The 19,867-nt window shown below is 39.1% G+C and overlaps 1 protein-coding gene and 1 long non-coding RNA gene across 6 annotated transcripts in view; both read right to left on the reverse strand.

Moving 5' to 3' along the window:
• CWC22 (CWC22 spliceosome associated protein) overlaps positions 1-11,752 on the reverse strand; it is a 33,859-nt gene extending 22,107 nt beyond the window's left edge. Inside the window, exons 1-12 of one of the 4 annotated variants that reach the window (XM_075093641.1) lie at positions 11,686-11,752; positions 10,953-11,064; positions 7,996-8,063; positions 7,043-7,159; positions 6,658-6,912; positions 6,042-6,170; positions 3,618-3,786; positions 3,157-3,210; positions 2,109-2,244; positions 1,815-2,021; positions 1,634-1,696; positions 1,161-1,256 (exon numbers count right to left, since the gene is read on the reverse strand). In XM_075093641.1, the coding sequence (XP_074949742.1) occupies positions 1,161-1,256; positions 1,634-1,696; positions 1,815-2,021; positions 2,109-2,244; positions 3,157-3,210; positions 3,618-3,786; positions 6,042-6,170; positions 6,658-6,912; positions 7,043-7,159; positions 7,996-8,063; positions 10,953-10,979 (1,321 nt within the window). In that variant the 5' untranslated portion in view covers positions 10,980-11,064; positions 11,686-11,752. Of the gene's footprint in view, positions 1-1,160; positions 1,257-1,633; positions 1,697-1,814; positions 2,022-2,108; positions 2,245-3,156; positions 3,211-3,617; positions 3,787-6,041; positions 6,171-6,657; positions 6,916-7,042; positions 7,160-7,995; positions 8,064-10,952; positions 11,065-11,655 lie in introns of all 4 variants that reach the window. The other 3 variants (XM_075093639.1, XM_075093640.1, XM_075093643.1) reach the window with 3 other exon arrangements.
• Positions 11,753-17,139: 5,387 nt separating this feature from the next.
• Positions 17,140-19,867, reverse strand: part of LOC142057502 (uncharacterized) — a 146,488-nt gene continuing 143,760 nt past the window's right edge. For both annotated transcript variants that reach the window (XR_012660665.1, XR_012660666.1), the window contains one exon: positions 17,140-18,646. This is a non-coding gene — a long non-coding RNA (uncharacterized LOC142057502). The remainder of the gene's footprint in view (positions 18,647-19,867) is intronic.

Genomic DNA, 19,867 nt, shown 5'->3' on the forward strand with positions numbered 1-19,867 from the left:
GTCTATAGCACACTGTATAATACTTTTTAGAAAAATATCTGGTACTGTTTAGCAGGTTTACTTATTTTTATTTATTTATTTTAACAGAGAAGGAAAAAGCACTACTGGTCTCATCTGTAATTAAAATGTAAATATTTAGAGATACAGTTTTTAAGAGCATAATTCCCCTTTTAAAGGCCTTTCACGTGACTTAGCCACTGCAACCTCTGGGTTTAATGTTTCTTGCCAATAGTATTAGCAAGGTATTCTCTGCATGATTTAACTACACAATGCTTTATGTAGCCTCCTGAATTTCAACAGGAAACTCCTTGTTTCTGTTATGTGTAGGATCTATGCTACAGCATTTTGCAAAGTTCTGTTTTTGTCCTGGAGCAAGTGTAGAAAAATCCGTTGCAAACCACAAACATTCTGGGAACACCTTCATTCATAAGGTATTTGCTATTCCTTCATTCTTTTAAAGTTTGGTAATAGCATAAGTGATGAAAAGTTATGTGAATTCTCATACTTTTCCTCAGCATGGAAGCATCGCTCTTCTGTGAAATACTCCAGCAAACTGGTGAGGAAATGCATTCCTGGTATTCTATGGCTTTTCAATTACACAGCCTGTACAAACATTCCAGTTACGTTTATCTGTTAATATTTTTTTCCTGGGAATAAAATACATTCTTTGAAAAAGTGTAAACACTGACTGCCTCCCCTAAAGATCAAGAAAGGGGGCTGAAATGAACCAAGAAGTGAGATATAGCGTATGTAAATACAGTTCTAAGAAAACCCATTCTGATTTTGAAAGTGACTTAAAAATACGATTGAACACTAGAAAGTGTCCAGAAAGGTTCTCTTTCCTAGTTTTTAAGGAAGTGTTTTCACATTTGTTATTTTTAATACCTTATGTTTGCAAGGCTTTTCTTGCATGAAACTGATATGGTCAGGAACAATCAGGCAAAGTTGCTTTTCATTATCTGCCTGGGCTGAATGCTTCCTTTTAGACCATTACTTTTATACTATTTACTGGTAAACACTTAGATCTGAGAACAATTTAAGATTAAAACATCCCCTTATTATTTGAACATTTAGTTCTGCAAAATGTGTATTAAGTTAAGCTTTTTTTTCCCCATTTCATCTACAACCAGTTACTAGTAAGGTGCCAGTCATATACATACCATCTTCATCTTCCTCTTCATCATCATCTTCATCTTCTTCACTACTTCCAGCCTCTTGATCTGCTTCAGATTCACTATCACCTTCATCAAGAATTTCTGAAAGAACAGTATCCCATATTAAAGGAATATAGGCCACAGTAGTTTCATTACCAAAAAAATTTGATCCAACACGTAAGAGTGAAAGGGTGTCTTGGGTGGAGAATGTGGCGGAGCCAAAAAACCAGGTATGTCATAACTGAATGACAACATAGCTAGAGAAACAATAGTGAAGAAAACAGCAGGAATACATTGGAAAGGTCTATGATGAACAGGAAGACAGTTATCTGGGACACAAATATCACCCACTGTTAAATAATAAAGGTTGGTAACAATAGTTGGGTAAGTAAATGCCCTATAAGTGTGTAAATATAGAAATATGGTATATAAAAATATTTCTAGTATATATAAAAAACATATATAGATACACCCCCTACCTTTCTTCAGCATTTTGTATTTCTCTTCATTATCCATAAAGTTCGGATCCATCTTGAAAACATCTTTAGAACAAAAGAGAATCTTTATTTAAAATAAAAAATTAAGAAAATGAATATTCAATCTTAAATTATTTTTTCATGGGGAATGCAGTCATAGAATTATCTTCTATTTCTAACTTACTAAGAACATCCTCTGGGTTGTAGTCATCTTCTAATGGCAACATATGAGTAAACTGATCCTCCTCTTCCACTAGATCTAATCCCTCTGGAATGATCGGATGATCCTTGAAGCCATCCTTCCGTACAGCAAACATGACTTCTATCATATACTGAACACGCATATCAATTTTAGATTCATGCAGAATGTGTCGAAGACGGTCAAAGATTGCTTTGGAAAAAGACAGAAATGTAAATATGAAAAGGATTTACTAACACAATCACCAAAAAGACAAATGCTTTGGCTAATTATACTTACCATTAATACCTCTAGGAGAAACTTCTGTTAATTTGAGCCCACTCTCTTTAATAAATCCTATTGCTACTTCAATACTGTCATCAGTAGGCCTTTCAAGAAGCAAAGTGAGCATTTCCAAACATAAAACCTCATGAGCCTATGGAAAGAATATCAGTAAAGAATTAGAATGTACTACAATTTTACAATATTATTACAGTGACTTACTCAGCAGAGCAGTCTGGCCTTTGAGGACGCCAGCACACCTGTTTAACCACACACAAAGCAACAATAATGGGACAAAGCAACTTAAGTAGTCAAAATTTCAAATGTAATTTACACCAGCTTTGTAGTGAGTGTGGCTATGCCATTGAAATGAACAATCAAGCAATGAAAAACATTTTGCCATTAAGAAAAAATTAGAATGCATTTCCAAGAACAAATAAAACAACACTTATATTACAGAAAACAGTTCTAAGTGCATTCTGTCTATAATTAAAATCACGTCTTCCAGGATGAGACATACAAGCAAATGGCACATCTCGGATTAGTTTCCTCTTTACTAAAACGCTGTATATTCCCAATGCATTCCTGAAACACTGCTTCTTGCCATTACTTAAATTGGAGTTCCTGATCTCTAACACATAAAAAAGTGGTATAGAGCTGGATACAAATTTGATATAGATGAAACTGAGTCTAGTTCTACCTACACAGGTGTTTAAGTTGGACAACAGTGTTGCAAGAAAACTCCATTAAAGATCTGTGGGACAGGGCCTCAGATGAAGCCTACTTTGCCTTGAGATTTGCCTGAATACTAGCCTAAACATATTTACAAAGTCTAGGGAAGCTCCTGGAGTATAAGTGTAATGGTAAGTGATGATAACTGCATAGGTGATTAGTAATGTCTTTTCTAACAAGGCCCTAACAACTTATAGCAGGCATTAAAATGAAACCTGAACTCAGATTTTCAGTAACCTTTAGAACAGGGAGAGCAACGTAGGCTACTTCTGTCTTAAAACTAAAAAAATAGCCATATGGGGTTTGGATTGAGTAGAAATGTGAAGTAACATACCACATTCTGATTCATCAGATGTGCCACAAACTTTGAAGATGTTAGGCAGAGTTGCTGCAAAAGAAATAAACCAGCAAATTTTAAACCCATCTTGTATGGAAGAAAAAAATTTACTAAGATTTGTGCATCTTGCAATCAAATCAAGTCACGAAACTAACCATTTTGGGAATACTGATAGTTGTTCACAATCAGGATTATACACTTTCAAAGAAACAAAACAAAAAAAGAAAAAGGAAGAAGGAAAAAAAAAAAAAAGATAAACTATCACAGTACCAACCCAGAATAGGTTGTCAAGCTGTCATCATACTCTAATGCTACTATACTTAATGTGTTACTGACAGGTCCCAACCCACAGTTCCCGGTTGTGCTCCTTTGAAGTATGTAATTTGAACACTCTTGATACAAGGTTAACACAGAAGAATTACAAGTTTCAGCACGTTGCTTATTCACATTTTACATACCTTATCATTTCTGCGATATCCTTTGCGAAAATTTAGTATCAACCTCTTGAGAATCAGTTCACCAATATTTGGAAATTTTGAGTTGATAATTGCCACAAGAGCTGCATAAACATGGGTAAAAATCGGAGAGGCACTCTGAGCTTGCAAAATGGACCTAGACAGCAATCCCCTGTAAAAAATATGTAAGCTTAAGATTTTTCTGGTAATGAAATGTTTAATGTTTTTATTCAGTATGTATCACATAAAACAGTATTGTACAGTTGGAATAGTTAGAAGATCCTAGATGGTCCTTTTCAAACCTCTGTTTATCATGCCACAAGCAGAGTTTTGCAAAATGCGTTGCCCAAGTGAGCCGAGAAATTCTTAAACATACCCTCTCTTTCTTAAATATCGTTCCTATTATAACTACATTTGAAAATGATAAGCATGTAAAAAGTCTCCACCTTGTATCCTGCAGTTATCCCTTTTCTACCCCAATGCAGGCTCTTCTTAGCTTTGAAATTGATGATTGTGCTGTCTCTTTTTCTCAGTTGAAAAAACCAAAATCCTATTTGTGACAAAAAAAAATATCTGCCCTGCAACTATTTATGAAAAACACAGGATTGTGTTCCAGTATAATAAATGAACAAAACAAACTTCTAAGAAATAAAAATTTTATTTCCATAAAAGGTTCCCAACAATAAAGATCTACCTAGGAGTAATAAAACTGAATGTTCAATAAAATCAGGATGGGCAAAGTAATGCTTTTCTCAAATGAAACTGCATACTTTCAACATAAAAATTACATTTTGGAATTCAGAACTGATTATAAAAGACTACTACCTAGAGCTGAAATGAATGTAAGCACAGGGCTCATGAGATAGTAGTTCTTTCATGGTACTAATGGTTTCTGTTACGTTTCTATCAAGACTAAAGTCTGAAAAGAATCTGAGACTTCCCCCTGCCTCAGTTTTGTTTTTTGTAATGCTTTACACAGAGCTTGACTGTCGCTCTACTACTCCATTGCAATTGGGTGAGGGACGGGGGCGGAAAGCCCTCCAAATGTGAATCTTCAAAGTGCACACTGGTATCCGACTCTATCCTCTCTGTGGTCTATTGAAGTCTCCCAAAAAGCCTCCTACATGGTACTAAGTACAAACTGTCCTAGGACCTTATTCCTACTTACTTTGGAGCTGACAAATGGAACAGAACTCATTTCATACCAGTGCACAGAAACAGAATTATTTCATTTTGAAAGTCTTAGTTACTCCTCGCTTAAGAACTGAAACTGGTCCGGTTCAGATCCTATTTACCCTCTAGTCAGAAAACTTAGAGAAGCACTCTACAACCAGGCAAACCTTCACGTCATTAGTTTTATATGCACCTTTGTACAAATTTGGAAGTCAAAAGTAACTGTAAGAAGGGAAATGGCGTAATTTTCCATCTACGCTATTTTGATATTTATAAGCTTATAAGCCATACAAAAACTTCCACAGACAAGGGTATTCTAAAAACATTCAATAAGCTCATTTTTAAACTACTGCTTCTGTGAAAGGTAAGTTTCAGGGACATGAGATGCAGGCAAGTATAACAGTTCTACAACAGACTGTTCAATACTTCGTTATTACTTTTAACAGAACTTCCATTCTGAACTACCTGCTCACTCTCCAGATTTTGCTTGATTCTCTTCTGTTATTTTTATGCTACTTGCAGGATTCTGATTTCTCCACCAGGTATGACATATATGAAAATAACGCATTCCTTCGCTATAATGTCCTCAAGCAACAGTGATTGATTGTGACAGAAAAAAGTGTTGCTATCTGTTTGAAATGTAACAGAATTATTTCTGGATATTTTATTCAGAGGGATTGTTTGCTGGCGGTAGTTTAGCTTTGTTTGTTTAAATGGTAGCCAATCTAAGAAACCTATGCTCATTCAGACTAGCATATTTAACCTCTATTGGCATCAAAATTGAAGCAAGGAAAGTCATCACACAGTACTTGCACAGTCACTGGGACTTAGTACTGAGCTCAAATAGCATAATAATCTTTTCTCTACATTACAACAATACACAATCCAGCCAGCTAACTGTAGTAAAACTTGTTTTGCTAAATACTTGCTACAAATATTATTTGTCCCACAGGAAAAAAAAATAAATCACAGAATACGTAACTAAATAGACAGACACCCGTAAACTGCAATCCTTTCAAGTAAAACGCATAGGCAAACGTTCAATAAAAGGAAACCTATACCATCTGTTGCACTCTTAGTCCTCCAAGCATACAATCCCTTCCTCAAGTAGAGGACTACTCTGCAGAGGACAACATAGCCTGAAGTTCATTTTTATATCTGACTAGCATCCATAGACTACACATAGCAATGTACACAGTAACAGTATATGTATTAGTAGAAAAGCAAAAGAATTTTTTAAATATTAAGACTTACCTTCCCCGAACAATATTTTCCTGAAGGAGCTCATGAATGATATTTGCTATATTAGAAACGTTCACTTTATTGACAAGACCATTGATTGACTTCTTCAAGGCTTCCCAACTCATCCTCTGATATGCCAAGCTATTACAAAGGCATCACAAATCGTTAATTCATAAATTTGAGGTAGCACTGAGTGGATTTTTATTTATATATATAAACATATATGAAAATGTGATTGAAAGTTGTAATAAGTAAAATAGGTAAGAAAATATTTGCTGCGTAAATATGAAGACTAGTTCACAATTATATATTTAACTACTAGGAAATCACTGAACCAACATGATATACCAAAATGTAGTTCTCTGCAGATATGGTATAATCCAGCATGCTCAGTTTTTTAAGATATTCCAAAAAAATTCCTGCTTATGTTCTGTAACCCACTTTTCCATTTGCACCTTGCAGCAGAAGCAGGTACAATCACAGTCTGATTGTCTTACATTTCTTCTGATAAAAATATACCTTCAAATGAATAACAGCCCTCAAAAAGGATCTCATTTTCACCAACATTCACTAAAACCCTTTACTGTTTTGCTTTTCAGTAAAAATTCTAACGCTATTTTCAACTCACCTATTTTTATCAGTGATTTGCTCTTGCATCATCCTGAGCTTGGCAGGTGGAATATACGCACCACCTGTGCGAGTGAGGATAGGATCCACTTCTTCTTTCTTCTTCTTTGAAGTGGTCTCATCATGAGCAAGTGAGCTCTGGACTGTCGACCTCTCTGGACTCCTACGATCAGGTGATGAATACCTTCTCTGCTTCCTTCGATCAGATTCTCTCTCCTCCCATTTTTCATGGTGTCTTTCCCTTGCCCTTTCCGTCCTTCTTAACAAAAAAAAGGAAACAAAACAAAACCACATACCAAATCACCCAAGGGTTCGTGAAAAGTTTTCACATTTTATTCTTTAAAATGAATTTTTTATTACTGATTAAGAAAGGGCTTGATACTCACCTTCCTTCTGAAGTTCTGTCATCATAGTATTCCCTTCTTGAATATTCCTGATCATATCTGCTGTCATCAGAGTACCTTCTCTTTCTGGGAGATGGAGACCTGTCATGCTCTCTATCCCTATTTGCAACCCAAGACACAAAATTCTTACTAATAGACTTAGAAAAGCAATGCTATTAAGATCTACTTACAATACAATGTTACAAATATACTAACTGTTCCACTATGCAACCTGAGTTTCAGTATACACTTCATTCAAATAGAAGATGCTCCTCTTCCAATAATTTGTTGTCAGGGGAAAAAAAAAATATGAAGAGAAGCACTGTAAAAGGAAGCTCCTTGTAGAACTTAAAAATAAACACTTAATGGTAATAACATTAAATACCAAAGGTAAATTCAGCAATGTGCATTCTTTAGAACCTATGCATTCATTTGTTTTAGCTACTTTTGCCTGTGTAGCATGAAACAGAATGGACACAATTAGAAAAAAATGATATTATTCCTAGTTCAAGAGGTTTCAGTCCAATTAAAACATAGATATACAAATAAACTAGTAACAGTTCATCTCATGCCTTGGTAGATTGCACTTCAAATGATATTTCTCCACCTCCTGCTGGCATCAGTAAGCTTGCTCTAAAGTGACAATTGTGGTATCAGCAATATACGAATCCAAGCAAAAAGCTGGCATATAATTTCCGTTTTCAAGTCCCATGAAAATTTAATTGAATGCTAAAGATTTTTTTAAAGATTTAATTTTAATAATAAATCTACTTAATTAAGGCTATATTGGCTTTCAAGTATTTTATTAAGCCTACGCTTATTTTTTCAGCACTCAGTTAATACATAAAAAGAAACAGAACCTGATTTTTTTTTTTAACTTACCTAACTCACTATGTGAGGTATATACACAGAACTGGAGGGTATAAAAAAAAAACAACAATAACCAATCATTCTACCTGTCCTCCGGAGACAAACTTCTTTGGCGTGAACTGTAGTTTTCCTTCCTTTCGTAACTGGAGCCATGCTTTAAGAAAACAGAAAAATCAAGCTCCAACATTATACTTTAGTTACTGTAAACACATATATCCTGAGATCAAAGCGTTCCATATTCCCTACTCCTTCACAAGAAGTAAGGGGCATCAAATAAAGCTAATGGCAGTTAGTTATGACAAGGAGAGCTGGTCCTAAATAACAAGTAGTTAAGCAGCTGGACTCCCTGCTACAGGATACTGCAGGTGCCAAACTCTTACATAGCTTCAAGAGATGGGACAAACACTGAAGAAAAATTCACACGGGTTACCAAAGAAATTATCTGGCTCAGGAAGTGGCGAAGAGGCAGAGACTGGGAGAGTACGTGAGCAAGTACTTTACGGTTGCCCTGTTCCTAAACTCTTCAAGGCATCTGCTATCAATTACTGCTGGAGACTAAAGTATATGGACCTTTGGTCATCCTTTCCTGCTTCCTTCTTCCATACTCCATTTTACACTTTGCTGCATCACACCCAATACCATTAACAGAATTCTACCATGCGTTTGAAGTGCATCTTTCCTCTCTCCTAAAGATCAACTTTGTTGCATAATTTTTTCCTTTCCTTCCACCTTTTTACTAAGCATGATTTATTTTCTCATAAGTCATTCCTAGTTTCATACCTTATAAACATCTAAGTTATGCTGTTCCACTTGACAGATCCTGGAAGTAAATTTAATTTTAGATTTTTGAAATATAGGTTTGTAGGACTGTTTAAGTGTGAACCACTTAAGTAGTTCACAGCAAATTCTGTGGTCTGAGCCATAACATATAGAATTATGGAGCATGACAGCATCTACAACACACATAGAAAGACATTGACTGTATCAACATGTTTCAAAACTACTTTGGTACTGCTAAGGAGCAGCTTTTATGACCTCTATACTTTCACTGTAAGGGTCCTCTCTTCCCTTAAAACATTATAATTTTTCAGAACCACAATCTCATGTTATCAACCAGTGATCAGCTGTGAATAGGTAATGCTTCACCTTGATGCAGAAACTCAACTCAAGGACTTGCTTATGCACCTTGACCAAACTTTTTGCAGAAATATTCACCTCATTTGTTGAAGTGGCATTCTATCCATTAACATGCTGGTGCACTAGTTTTTGCCCCACCAAATAACCAGTTCAAACTGTTGGTTAGTAGAATAGAATGACACCTCCTTCATCAGCAGACCCTTTTGGACAGTTATACCCAATGATCTCCGAAAACTAAATCGGAAAGAAAAGTACCTTTACTAAATGGCAAGGGTGGCATTTACAATGAGCTGTTCAAGTAAAATCAACATTGACTGACGCTTCTTGAAGAAATAATAGCAACATGAAAATCACGAGCATAATCCTATCAATAACCAATGAGGGTGACTTGCTATCACTCAAGCAAGTGTGTATATACATGTAAATATATATATTGGTATTTTTGAGGCCACTATAACACACCCTAGAGTACAGTCTTCTGTAGAGTACGTTTCTAACTCTGTGTTAAAGTTATTCCCAGTATTATCTTGCCTGAACCAAGACAATGGTAAAAAACAAATACGTTGCATCATTTACTGAGAGTATGCATCCCTACAAAAGACAGTAACATTATCTTTGATGGCAAAGCTGGTACAAGAAATTCCCATATTTTCACCATGGTTTTCTTCCCCTTTCAATACTAATTTTTGGGACTACACATTATAGCAGATCACTGACATAATTCAGGGTTAAAAAAAGTCCTCAAGTTGTTTGTATTTTTCCCAAAATAATTTGATGCAAGACTGTATCCTAAGCTTCCAAGAAACTGGTAATAAAAAACTTTGAAAAAACACAGAACAGTTACTGTATTTGAATAATATTTAGCCAATGGGAAGAGTGGATTGTCCTAAAAAGACCCACTTCTCATAAGTTCTACATCAGCTGCCTTTGCCCAAGCAGACCCGTGTTCACAGAAATAAAACAATGTTACAGATGTGTCTGTATTTGGCAGTTCTCATGTCTCCTTGCAAAAGGAGCTCTGTTTGCTGAAGAACTCATCACTCTCAGCTCTTTGTGACCAGGCTTTCTACCACAAGTTAGTCTTCTTCCTTGTCCATTTTGATCCAAATCATTAATGGAAGGTGTCCTCTCAGGGTGCTTTCACTAGCTGGCTTATTTTGACTGATGAGGGAGCACTACTGTAACAACCAGATTGGGAAGATATGAGAAGATAAACTATCCTTCAAGCATTCCTATTGGAAACCACTTCAGTCAGAAAAAAAGTTGGAACCAAAAGAGCAAAGAAGCCTATGTTGAACGCTAGAAACATAAGCGGAGAAACATCATGCATTTGGGACAGCATGTCAGAAGAGCATTGCTCTGCTAACCTGTCCCAAATGTAGTGTACTTTACAAATGTGGCATTTCTAAACCATCATTTTAGGACAGTCATTTTAAACCCAATTTTTTCTTCTTGCATTCCTAAAAATCATTCTGATCCATTCAGAAACGTACCACGCAGTTTTTAAAAAGGAAAGCTTTAACTTTCACAGTAAGAAAAGCAGTTGCCACATTAACTGCTACTTCTTGCCTCTCTACCTTTTAATATCACTTGTCAATTTTTCAACACCTCTTTCCTCTGTTCCTCCACATGCTGATGTTCTTTGTTGAGCCACCATTCATTTAGTTACTTTATCATTATATGCTAATAATGTGCAGAACTTCCATTGTTAGGACATCATGCATTACAAACAACAGTAATTCACTGACTTTATAGTAATAGTTCTCTTGTAAACAGCTGCTATCAATTCTGAATATTGTTTGCTTTACATTCAGGGAGTTTTATTTAACACAGTATCAGTCACAAACCCAATCACCAGTAATAAGGGAATAACCAAACCCTACAATTCGGGTTTAAGAATACTTACATTTACTTGTGTCACCCTGCTCTTCATCTTGACTTCCTACTTTTTATGACGTTCTGTATACGCAGCACTGAGACGATCCAAGGTGGAGTTCAGTGTATGAGAAACATTTCATCTGTAGCACCCAGAAGGTAATCAAAAACTTTCTACTGTGCACAGAGCAGGAACCTGCCCTTTTAACTTGTTCCTTAAAGCCACCCTTGTGTAACTCCTTAAAACAAAACAAACGCCCCCCCAACCTACTCAGACCTCTCGGGGCTACACAGCCCCTGCCCTAGGAAATAAAGGCTGCAAAAGGGCAGCCGGGCGCTCACCCGCACCCCGGCCGCGGCCGCTCGGCGCAGCCAACCGCCAGCCCCGGCAGTCAGGCCGCGCAGGGGGCTGCCGAGGCCCTGCTCACAGGCCCGGCCACAGGGCGCCCGGCCCCGGCCTCTCCGTGGGGCTGCGCCACCGCCCGCCCACTGAGATCCCCCACCCGCTACGACCCCAAAGGGCAGGCCACGACCACCCGGCCCGCGGGCGGCCCCGGCCGGCGAACGGCGGCTGCCCCCACCCCCGGAGGAGGGCGGGGAGGAGGGCAGCCCGCCGCCTGGCCCCGGGGAAGGCCAGTGCCCGCGACCCACCGAGCCCCGCACCTCCCGCTCGCCGCCCGCGGCCCACCGAGCCCCGCACCTACCGCCCGCGGCCCACCGAGCCCCGCACCTACCGCCCGCGGCCCACCGAGCCCCGCACCTACCGCCCACCGCCGCGCACGCCGTCACTTCCGGTTAAACGCGGCGCACAATGAGCGCGCCGAGCTCGGGCCCCGCCCAGCGGCAACTCTCCGGCCGCGCACGTCGAGGGCGCGAGCCGCGCAGGAGGGAGGGCGAGGTTGCGGCCGACGGGTGGCACGCGCAGTTTTGCGGCGGCGGGCCGGCCGCCCGGCCGCCATCTTGCGGGTTCGTCTGTGCTGTAAAATCGTTCGTAGCAGTTGTTGCAGGAGGAAAAAAAACAACCAGCAGGAAATAAGCTGCTAGAGTGACTCCTAAGTGAGTAGCTTTGTAGCAGGTGTATTGCCTGCGCTTCTCCTGCAGATTTCTCAGGTGAAGGCATCTCAGAAAAAACCCATTGCCACCAAATGTACAAGGTTCCTGTCAGAAACATAGGTAACAGCGAACAAGCACTGGACTTGCTTCCCTGAAGGAAGAGAAGCTGTCCAAAATCATCCACCATCTCTGTACAGTTCAGTGAATTTACTGAGTGAATTTAGTACACCTATGCACTTCTGTCACTTACACATGAGCTGATGATGAAACATTGTTTGAAATATGTCCAGGACATACATAATATGTTATACCATGTTGAGGGGTACAATGCTGCTAGCATACCTGCTTATTAGAGGGGTAGTTTGGCCTTTACAAGTTTAAAGTAATCAAGAACCCCTGATTCAGGCTAACAGGGCCTGTGGGTTATTATTTGCACAAATTTGTTTGGACTGTGGAAAGTAATTATCTGCATAGGGAGGGAAAAAAAAGGAAAATGCTATGTAAGGTCTTAAAATGCTTACAGTTCATTTTCAGCTCTTGTGAGATAATGAAAATAAACTGTTAGAGGGCACAGCAGATCAGAGTCAGAAAGGCATTAGTTCAGCCAGGAGCCAGATGGTTTCTGCAGGGACATCTGTAACCAAGCCGCTGCACTGCAGGCCGCCAGCATCCACATGCAGGTCCCTGTACATGCATATGTAGTGGCACACAGTATTTGCTGAGGGGAAGAAGGTGCTGGAAAAATGTTGCTCATAATTCCCTCTTTCAAACAGAAGGGAAAAATGCATCAACAGCAGAGTAATGCTGATGAGCCATAGCGTATGTTGTCCTTAGGCTGACTCACAGCCAAAAATACGGTGTTAGCTGCTAATGCATTCTCTGTGTTCCTCCCACAGCTGAAATTTGCTCAAGTGTGATAGTCACAGACCACAAGATTGTATCCCGGGAGTGGCAGGTATTTGCCTGCAGCGGCCCTGCAAGGACTGGGGGATGAAAGCTTGTCATCTTACATGCCTTATTCCTGTTCTTCCTTCCCCTCCTGCAGGAACTGTACCCTTGACCATGCGCTCCAGTCTTGGCAGTGGGAAAATGGTTCCTTTACTTTCTCACAACTAGGTAGCTGTCAAGAGGGAGGTGTCCTCCCCAGTGCTATGGAGTCCTTGTCCCATCTCAAGCCCCTGGGGCAGCCCAGGTGGCCAAGTCTGGGGACCAGAAGCTGGGGGATTCCTGCCTGTGTCTAGGATCATGTAGCCTTCCTCTGCCACATGCTTTGTAGCCCTGATGCACTGCCTTGGTGCTCCAGGTTGGTGAGCCAATCTGAGTAAGTTTTTAGTGACTGTGGTCCTAAGACCTGCAAAACTCAGGTCCTGCCTGGCATTTTGTAAAGCAAGAAGAGACCAGAGAGCTGAACCTCTCACTTTAGCTGCAGAATGACTAAGAAGGGCCTAAGGGCTTAATCTCCTCTTTGTGTTGTGATGCTGGGCAGTCTCACAACAGTATGAATGGGGAAAAAAGTAGAGATGCATAATTTCCTGAAACAATAGGAAACTGTTATTGAAATGTTACAGAAAACCAGTAAATTCAATATACCACAAAGTATGGAATAAACAGTGAAATCAAAATGGTGAACTAAAGAAAGCAAAATGAAGATATTTAATTTAAAAAAATACTAAATGTTGACATTTATGACTCAAAGTTCTGTAAGAAAACTCATGTAAAGTAGAAGTCCTATTCAGTGCTTACTTTTTGAGGAAAATCCCTTCAATACAAAGTATTGGAAATCTTCCATTGACTTATTCTGTAATATTTATTGCTTAGGCTACAAATTTTAAGCTCCACACTTTTTTGGAAAGCATAGTTCGCAATATCTTCTTACTACTTTCTAAAAATCATGTACTGTCACAAATCCCAGAATTTTTTTCTTGTTCACACAGCTCATGCTTACAAGCAATTGTTGGAGAGGTAACATTTTTAAAATGACCTTTCAGGACACTGATTTGCTTCCTTTATAATTCAGCAGTCTCATTCTTCTGGTAACACTTGATGTATACCCATGTGAGTCAGTTCTCATTGTGGGACTGATACGAGGCTTCTGCTTTTGGAGGATTAAGATGTTGATTAAAAAAAGGCAGCTACTGAAAGGATGGGCATATTTGTTACTCTTAATAACAAGGAAACTTTAATTTGTACATACCCTTAAAGATTTGTCATTGGTTAAATACATGCATATAGAGCACTAGATGAGAGTATTAAAAATTTAGTTGTGCTCTACATGTTTAACATTTCACATTTTATTCACTCTCATCAGTATGGAAATACAGTATTTATTTTGTGAGAATTCTCTTGGGGCAAGGCTGTTTGTACTGAAACAAAATGTTTTTAAACTCCAGTGATGCAAAACACCTCCTCATTGTGCCCTATGGATTGCTTTGCAAATTCAGGACTGCAACATCCTTTGTATCCAATTCTTACTTGAAGTGAAGCATGGGGCTGGCGAATTTGCAGAGCTGGGGCCTAACTGCTGTGATCTTGTAAATAGTGTAGGCTTAGCATGATGACTTTGGCTGGGGCCTTATTGCTTAATTGCTTATGGAATTATTTTTTTTAATGTTTGACTTGCATATTTTCTAAGGGCAAAGGATAAGCTTAGTTATATAGCTTGCAAATTTACCATAATTAGGGCTTGATTCTACCACCAGGTTCTGTCATGCAGATGATTATCAGTGACATTAGGACATTATATCACATAACCAGATGTTCTGAAATGCTATAACTTAAAAGAAGCATTCCTCCCCAGCACTTATGCTCACACTGAGTATATATTAATAAGTATAAGTCTGGTATTTTTTTGATTTAAATATAGGAAAACATTTTAAGCATTATAACTTCCATGTAGTCACACCATATAGTTAAAGTTCAGGTCCAGCATTTCATTCTGCAAAAAGTAAATGGATGCCATTAAGAGTCCATTGTCACTGGTGCTTTGGTTTTCATGAACACAGCTAGTTGGCTTGGTTGGCTTACAAAATATGTAAAGAGGAGAATAAATGAAGTACATAATCAACTAACTGTTTCAACATATTATTATGAAACTACAATATTTGTTTTGATTCTGCTGTCATCTGTTTGCATTCCAAAACCAATGCCGCTGCTTACATTTCTTTTGGACATGCGCATCTCTGTTTTAGTAAGGTCACTAGTAGTAATGAGAGCCATATTCAAAATGCAGATACGTGTCCTTTTACTATAAAAGGAGGGAAGTTTGGTTCAAACTCATGTCTAAGAAGTTATGTATTACAGTTTTAGAGCCTACATGCCAAATTCCTGGTCGTTTCTAGAGATACTTCTGATCTGCAAAGCATATTCTTTCCTGCAACATCAGTGCCTTTCTTTTCCTCCCTCTTTCTTACCAGTCACTTGCTTTCCCACTGCAGCACTTTTGTCATACTGCCTGCTTGACCTTTGCTTTTTCTGTTGTAAACTTTCAATGAAGAACAGCTTCTGAAGAGCAGCTCTGGTTTCTGCTCTCTGAAGGTGTGATTCTTGGGGCCATGGTGTTTGGTACTGCTTGTACTGCTTTCAGACCATATTGCCTGCCACGACAGACTGCAGGTCTTACTGGGAATCCCTGGGTCCTAAGCCTGGTCTTACAAGAAGGAATGAAATTATACTAAGAAACTATACAAAGATTTCCAGTTTACCACTTGCAAGAGAACTTCACTTTCATATTGTACTTATCAGGTTACATGGAGCTGTGGTTTGTTTTTTTTCCGGGGGGTGGGGGGGGTGGTGTTAATTAGATAAAGTTATAAGTAGGTAAAAGACTAATTTTATTCTATTAAACTATATAGCTTCAATAATAGAAACTGTTGCTGAAGCAGTAAATGCATTTCTAAGATTACACTTGGGTACTTCAGTGTCTCAACTAACTTGAAAGGGTAACAGCTTGGCCTTGCACCTTGGCCCAAGAGCTCCTGAAACATTCAGAGCTCTGTTTTTTCTTTCAGTGCTGAAACAACCAAACCCTTTCAGCACTCGTTTCTCTTTAGGTCAGATGACTTCTAGTTTTTGTAGCTACTCTTTCGTTTAACTGCTTCGTGCAGGCAGAAGGAGGACACAGGACAAAGAGTCCTATGTATTTCTCTGGTTTTGTTCAAGCAGGAATCCAGCTTCCTGCTTTATAAAGGCTCGTTTCTCATACCCTGTTCAGGGAAATGACCTACCTTTTCCCCCGCTTCTTTCCTAAATGTTCTTAGGTTATGTGTTCCTCTGATCATTAATGATACCACATTCCTGGCTGTGGGAATGGAAGAGCTTGTCTTCTCCTTGACCATGTAATTTCTGTTCAGGGCTCCTGAGCTGTTTTGCCAATGACTTGCTGCAATACTTGGGGCTAATTCCTAATCTTTGTCGCTATTCAGAGAAGTCTTTTGTAGAATAATGCGGAAAACACAGCTTTCTGGGGTGTGTTGCTTTTGTGATCTAGTTTATATTTGATCACAGTTTTTGTCGGTTTTTTTCCTTTTGTGGATAAAACTACACGAAAGCAATGCAGTTAATATTTTTAGTTGTTTTTTTTTAATATTTTCTGGTAATGTTCATTTTTAAAACTATCAGCTGAATATAATAAAACTTCCTCAAGGTTGGAAAATATCACAAGGGTTTTTTCCCTTTTCTTTCTTTGTCTAGGGTCTTTCATTAACCTATTTATTCTTTACTGGACTTCTGTTTTGTCGCATCATGTAACACACCTGTAACACGACTTCCATTGCAACAAGTATGACAGGCATAAATCCTCAGTGCTCAACAAAAAATCCTGATGTAGAGGCTAGGGGACATTCAGATTTGACAGGCTAAGTCTGGTTAATCTGGTGCAGCAATTTAAGACTTAGCCACCAAGATTTAAGCTGTCTGCCCTGCTCTTCTGTCCAAGGCTACGATCCCACAGAAGAGTGAGAGAAAGGGGACATCAGCCCATGACTGAGATGATTGCATATGCTATGCAGCATTTTAACTCAAAACTGCTTGAGTTTAAACTAAGATACCAGTCTTTACTCTCAAGCACTTGAAGTGTTTAAAAAATGAGTACATACCTGTTCTCAAACTTTTCCAAAGGCCAGTAGTGCTACCATAAGATTATGCATCATACCCAATACAAATATTCTGCACTCCAGAGATATTTTTACTTACAAAGCCATAAAAGTCAACTCATTTACTTTGCAATACTAAGAAGAATAATCAATAAAGCAAGGAATCCCTAATGAAAACAAACACAGGAATAGGATATGTTAAGTAGTAATAATGGGGGAAAGTATCTGAATTTTTTTCTGCTTATAACTAAGTTTTATCTACAGAATTTTATTTCTTTGGCTTTCAAAATAATTTGCAACTGTGGTGCTTACACAGGAGACTGAAACCAACATGTATCTGGATGGTTATACAGATTCTGACAATATGAATTGTTGAATGCTTTCACTAGATATTCCACAGACACACTGAAAATACAACACCGCCTGCCTGTGAACTCTCTATGGTTTCCCATTCTGCTGTGAAAGTAATCTTTTTCCTGACTCATACTGTGTAAACAGGTGTCATCAAATAAAAAGGCATATGGCATCAATGTGGCAGCAGCATCTCACGAGAAGGACGTCCTGTGGCTGATGGCACATGTACTGTCACTCAGGCTGTCCCTCCAAATGCCCTGGGAGAGAGCAAACACAGACAGCTAAGCAATCCCCTCAGAGGGAGCCTGAGGACACGGATGGGAAATAAACCCTCTGTTTCAAGGTGCCTTCACCAGGAGACAACTGGTTACCCCTGAGAAACAGGTTTCTGTGTGATTCTGTGATTCTGTGATTCTGTTTGGAAAGCAGCTGAGTAACACAGGGCGACATAAATTACACTCTTCAGTTTCTCTGCTTAAATGTGTAAAGCAGAGCAGAGGCTGGGAAGGTGGGATTCATTGAACAAGAAAAGGAAAGGGCAGTTTAATCCTGAACAGAAGCAGTGAAGTGAGACTGTCCCTTTGTCTTTTCCTAAGTTAATGCTTTTAATATTGGATTATGGAGCGAAGCTCCCTTCTGCTCATTTCTTCTCTGGTCTGCTCATCTTGCAGTCCCTCTTCTGCAGCATGTCACCCTTACATTTTATTTCTTGTGAAGGTGAATGCACAATACCTTCAGTTTTATAGTGGGCCTGGACTTGTTGTTTGGTGGCACACTCTGAGATGTAAGTTTTAATTCTGTGAGGGTGAAAAGGCACGCATGTCCAAAGCCTGCACTTCCTGAGTGAATGCTTTAAGGAGTAGACAGCCGTGCAGGTCAAATACCCCAGACCAGCCTTTTTGAATCTACTACACTGAAGATCCCAAGCGTACGGATTTTGAAGTAGATCCATGCCTCTGGTTTCTGACTTCTAGAGAGCAGGAGGAATTCAAGCACGTCCTGCTGCTTGGTGTGTCTTGCACAGCATCTTGCTTAGCATGTGCATCTTAATTGCCTGGGAAGCACTCAGGTCTCTGTGGTTGTGGTGGATGAAGCATCTATCTGTAGCAATCCTAATCACCCTGCAGGAGTCATGCAGCTTGTAAGTGTAAGAGATGGCTGGGATCTCTAATCTCTATCTCAGTCTGAAGTAAATTCTTGCAATTGGAATGGAGAATGATTACGGAGTCTGGAAAAAAAAAAACACCCCAAACCAAACAAAATCCAAAGACAAAACCACACAAGAAACAAAGCAGCAAAAAAAAAGCCCTGAAGAAGTGTATGCTCAATCATCAGTGCTACACGTATGCACAAGTAACCCCAGTGATCTCGCAGAGCTGCCCCCATGTGCAAAGAGCACGTCCGCAGGAAAGAGCACCTTCACCCAGTGGAACCAGTCAGAGTGTGGCAGGACTATGTTCAATGCTGTTCTAAAACTTGTCCCCCCCGAGTTCCAGTAAAAGCAAGAGTAGCCCATGAACATTATTAAACAAACACATACTGGAAGAATCTGCATAAAAGTGCTCTAACTAGAGCTCTTTGGAGATTACTTTCATATGGCTTTATATTTATGTCTGAGTTATCTCAGGGCATATCTATTGCACAGTGCAAGTGCAGAGCTAAGTTAGCTCTAAATGAGCTAGTTCTGGTACCAGAAACTATGTAGCCACACTAAATAGAAACCTGCTGTCTGATACGCCTTATTTCATTAGGTTAGCACAGTGGTATGGATGGGCTAGCAGGATCACATCACTTCTGGTATCTGAATTAAGTCATGTCAAGTAGCTTTATGTATATTTAGGACAGCAATAATCAACATAGAATGCTTCTCTTTTTTTTAAGTGATTTCAATGATAGATCAGACCTTAAAATACAATAACACCCAATTCATAGAAAATTAAATCAACATGAGAAGTTGTGCCTTCAGATAAGGCAAATTTAAAATATAAATTTCTACATACTGAAAATGCTGAAAGCAGTGATAATTCAGCTGAGACTGATAGCAATTAAACCAAATATAATTATAGTCTTTGAAACCTGCACAAAGGGAGAAAGGATAATGTGTCCAATAAATTCATATTCATCAGCTTAATGTTGTGCATGAATACTCCATTAGTAAGTGGAAACATGGTTTTAGTCATGTTCTCCCATGGCAGTTTTTGTCATTGTGCTTGAAATGATACAAGTTAAAAATCATCCACATGCTGCACTCGCTGGACTGGTACCTCTCCTGGCATAAGCAGCTATAGCTCCATCAACTCCAAGGCTTCTGCAGATGAGCAGTAAAGGTTTGTATCTAGAAGCTCAGTGAAAGTGCCTAATACTACTGGAGGAGCAACGATAGCTGCTCCAATACCTTATTCTGGTACCTGATTCTTTGCAGTTAATATTGCTTCATTAATTAATCACA

Source organism: Phalacrocorax aristotelis, chromosome 5, assembly GCF_949628215.1.
Source record: "Phalacrocorax aristotelis chromosome 5, bGulAri2.1, whole genome shotgun sequence".
Taxonomy (NCBI): domain Eukaryota; kingdom Metazoa; phylum Chordata; class Aves; order Suliformes; family Phalacrocoracidae; genus Phalacrocorax; species Phalacrocorax aristotelis.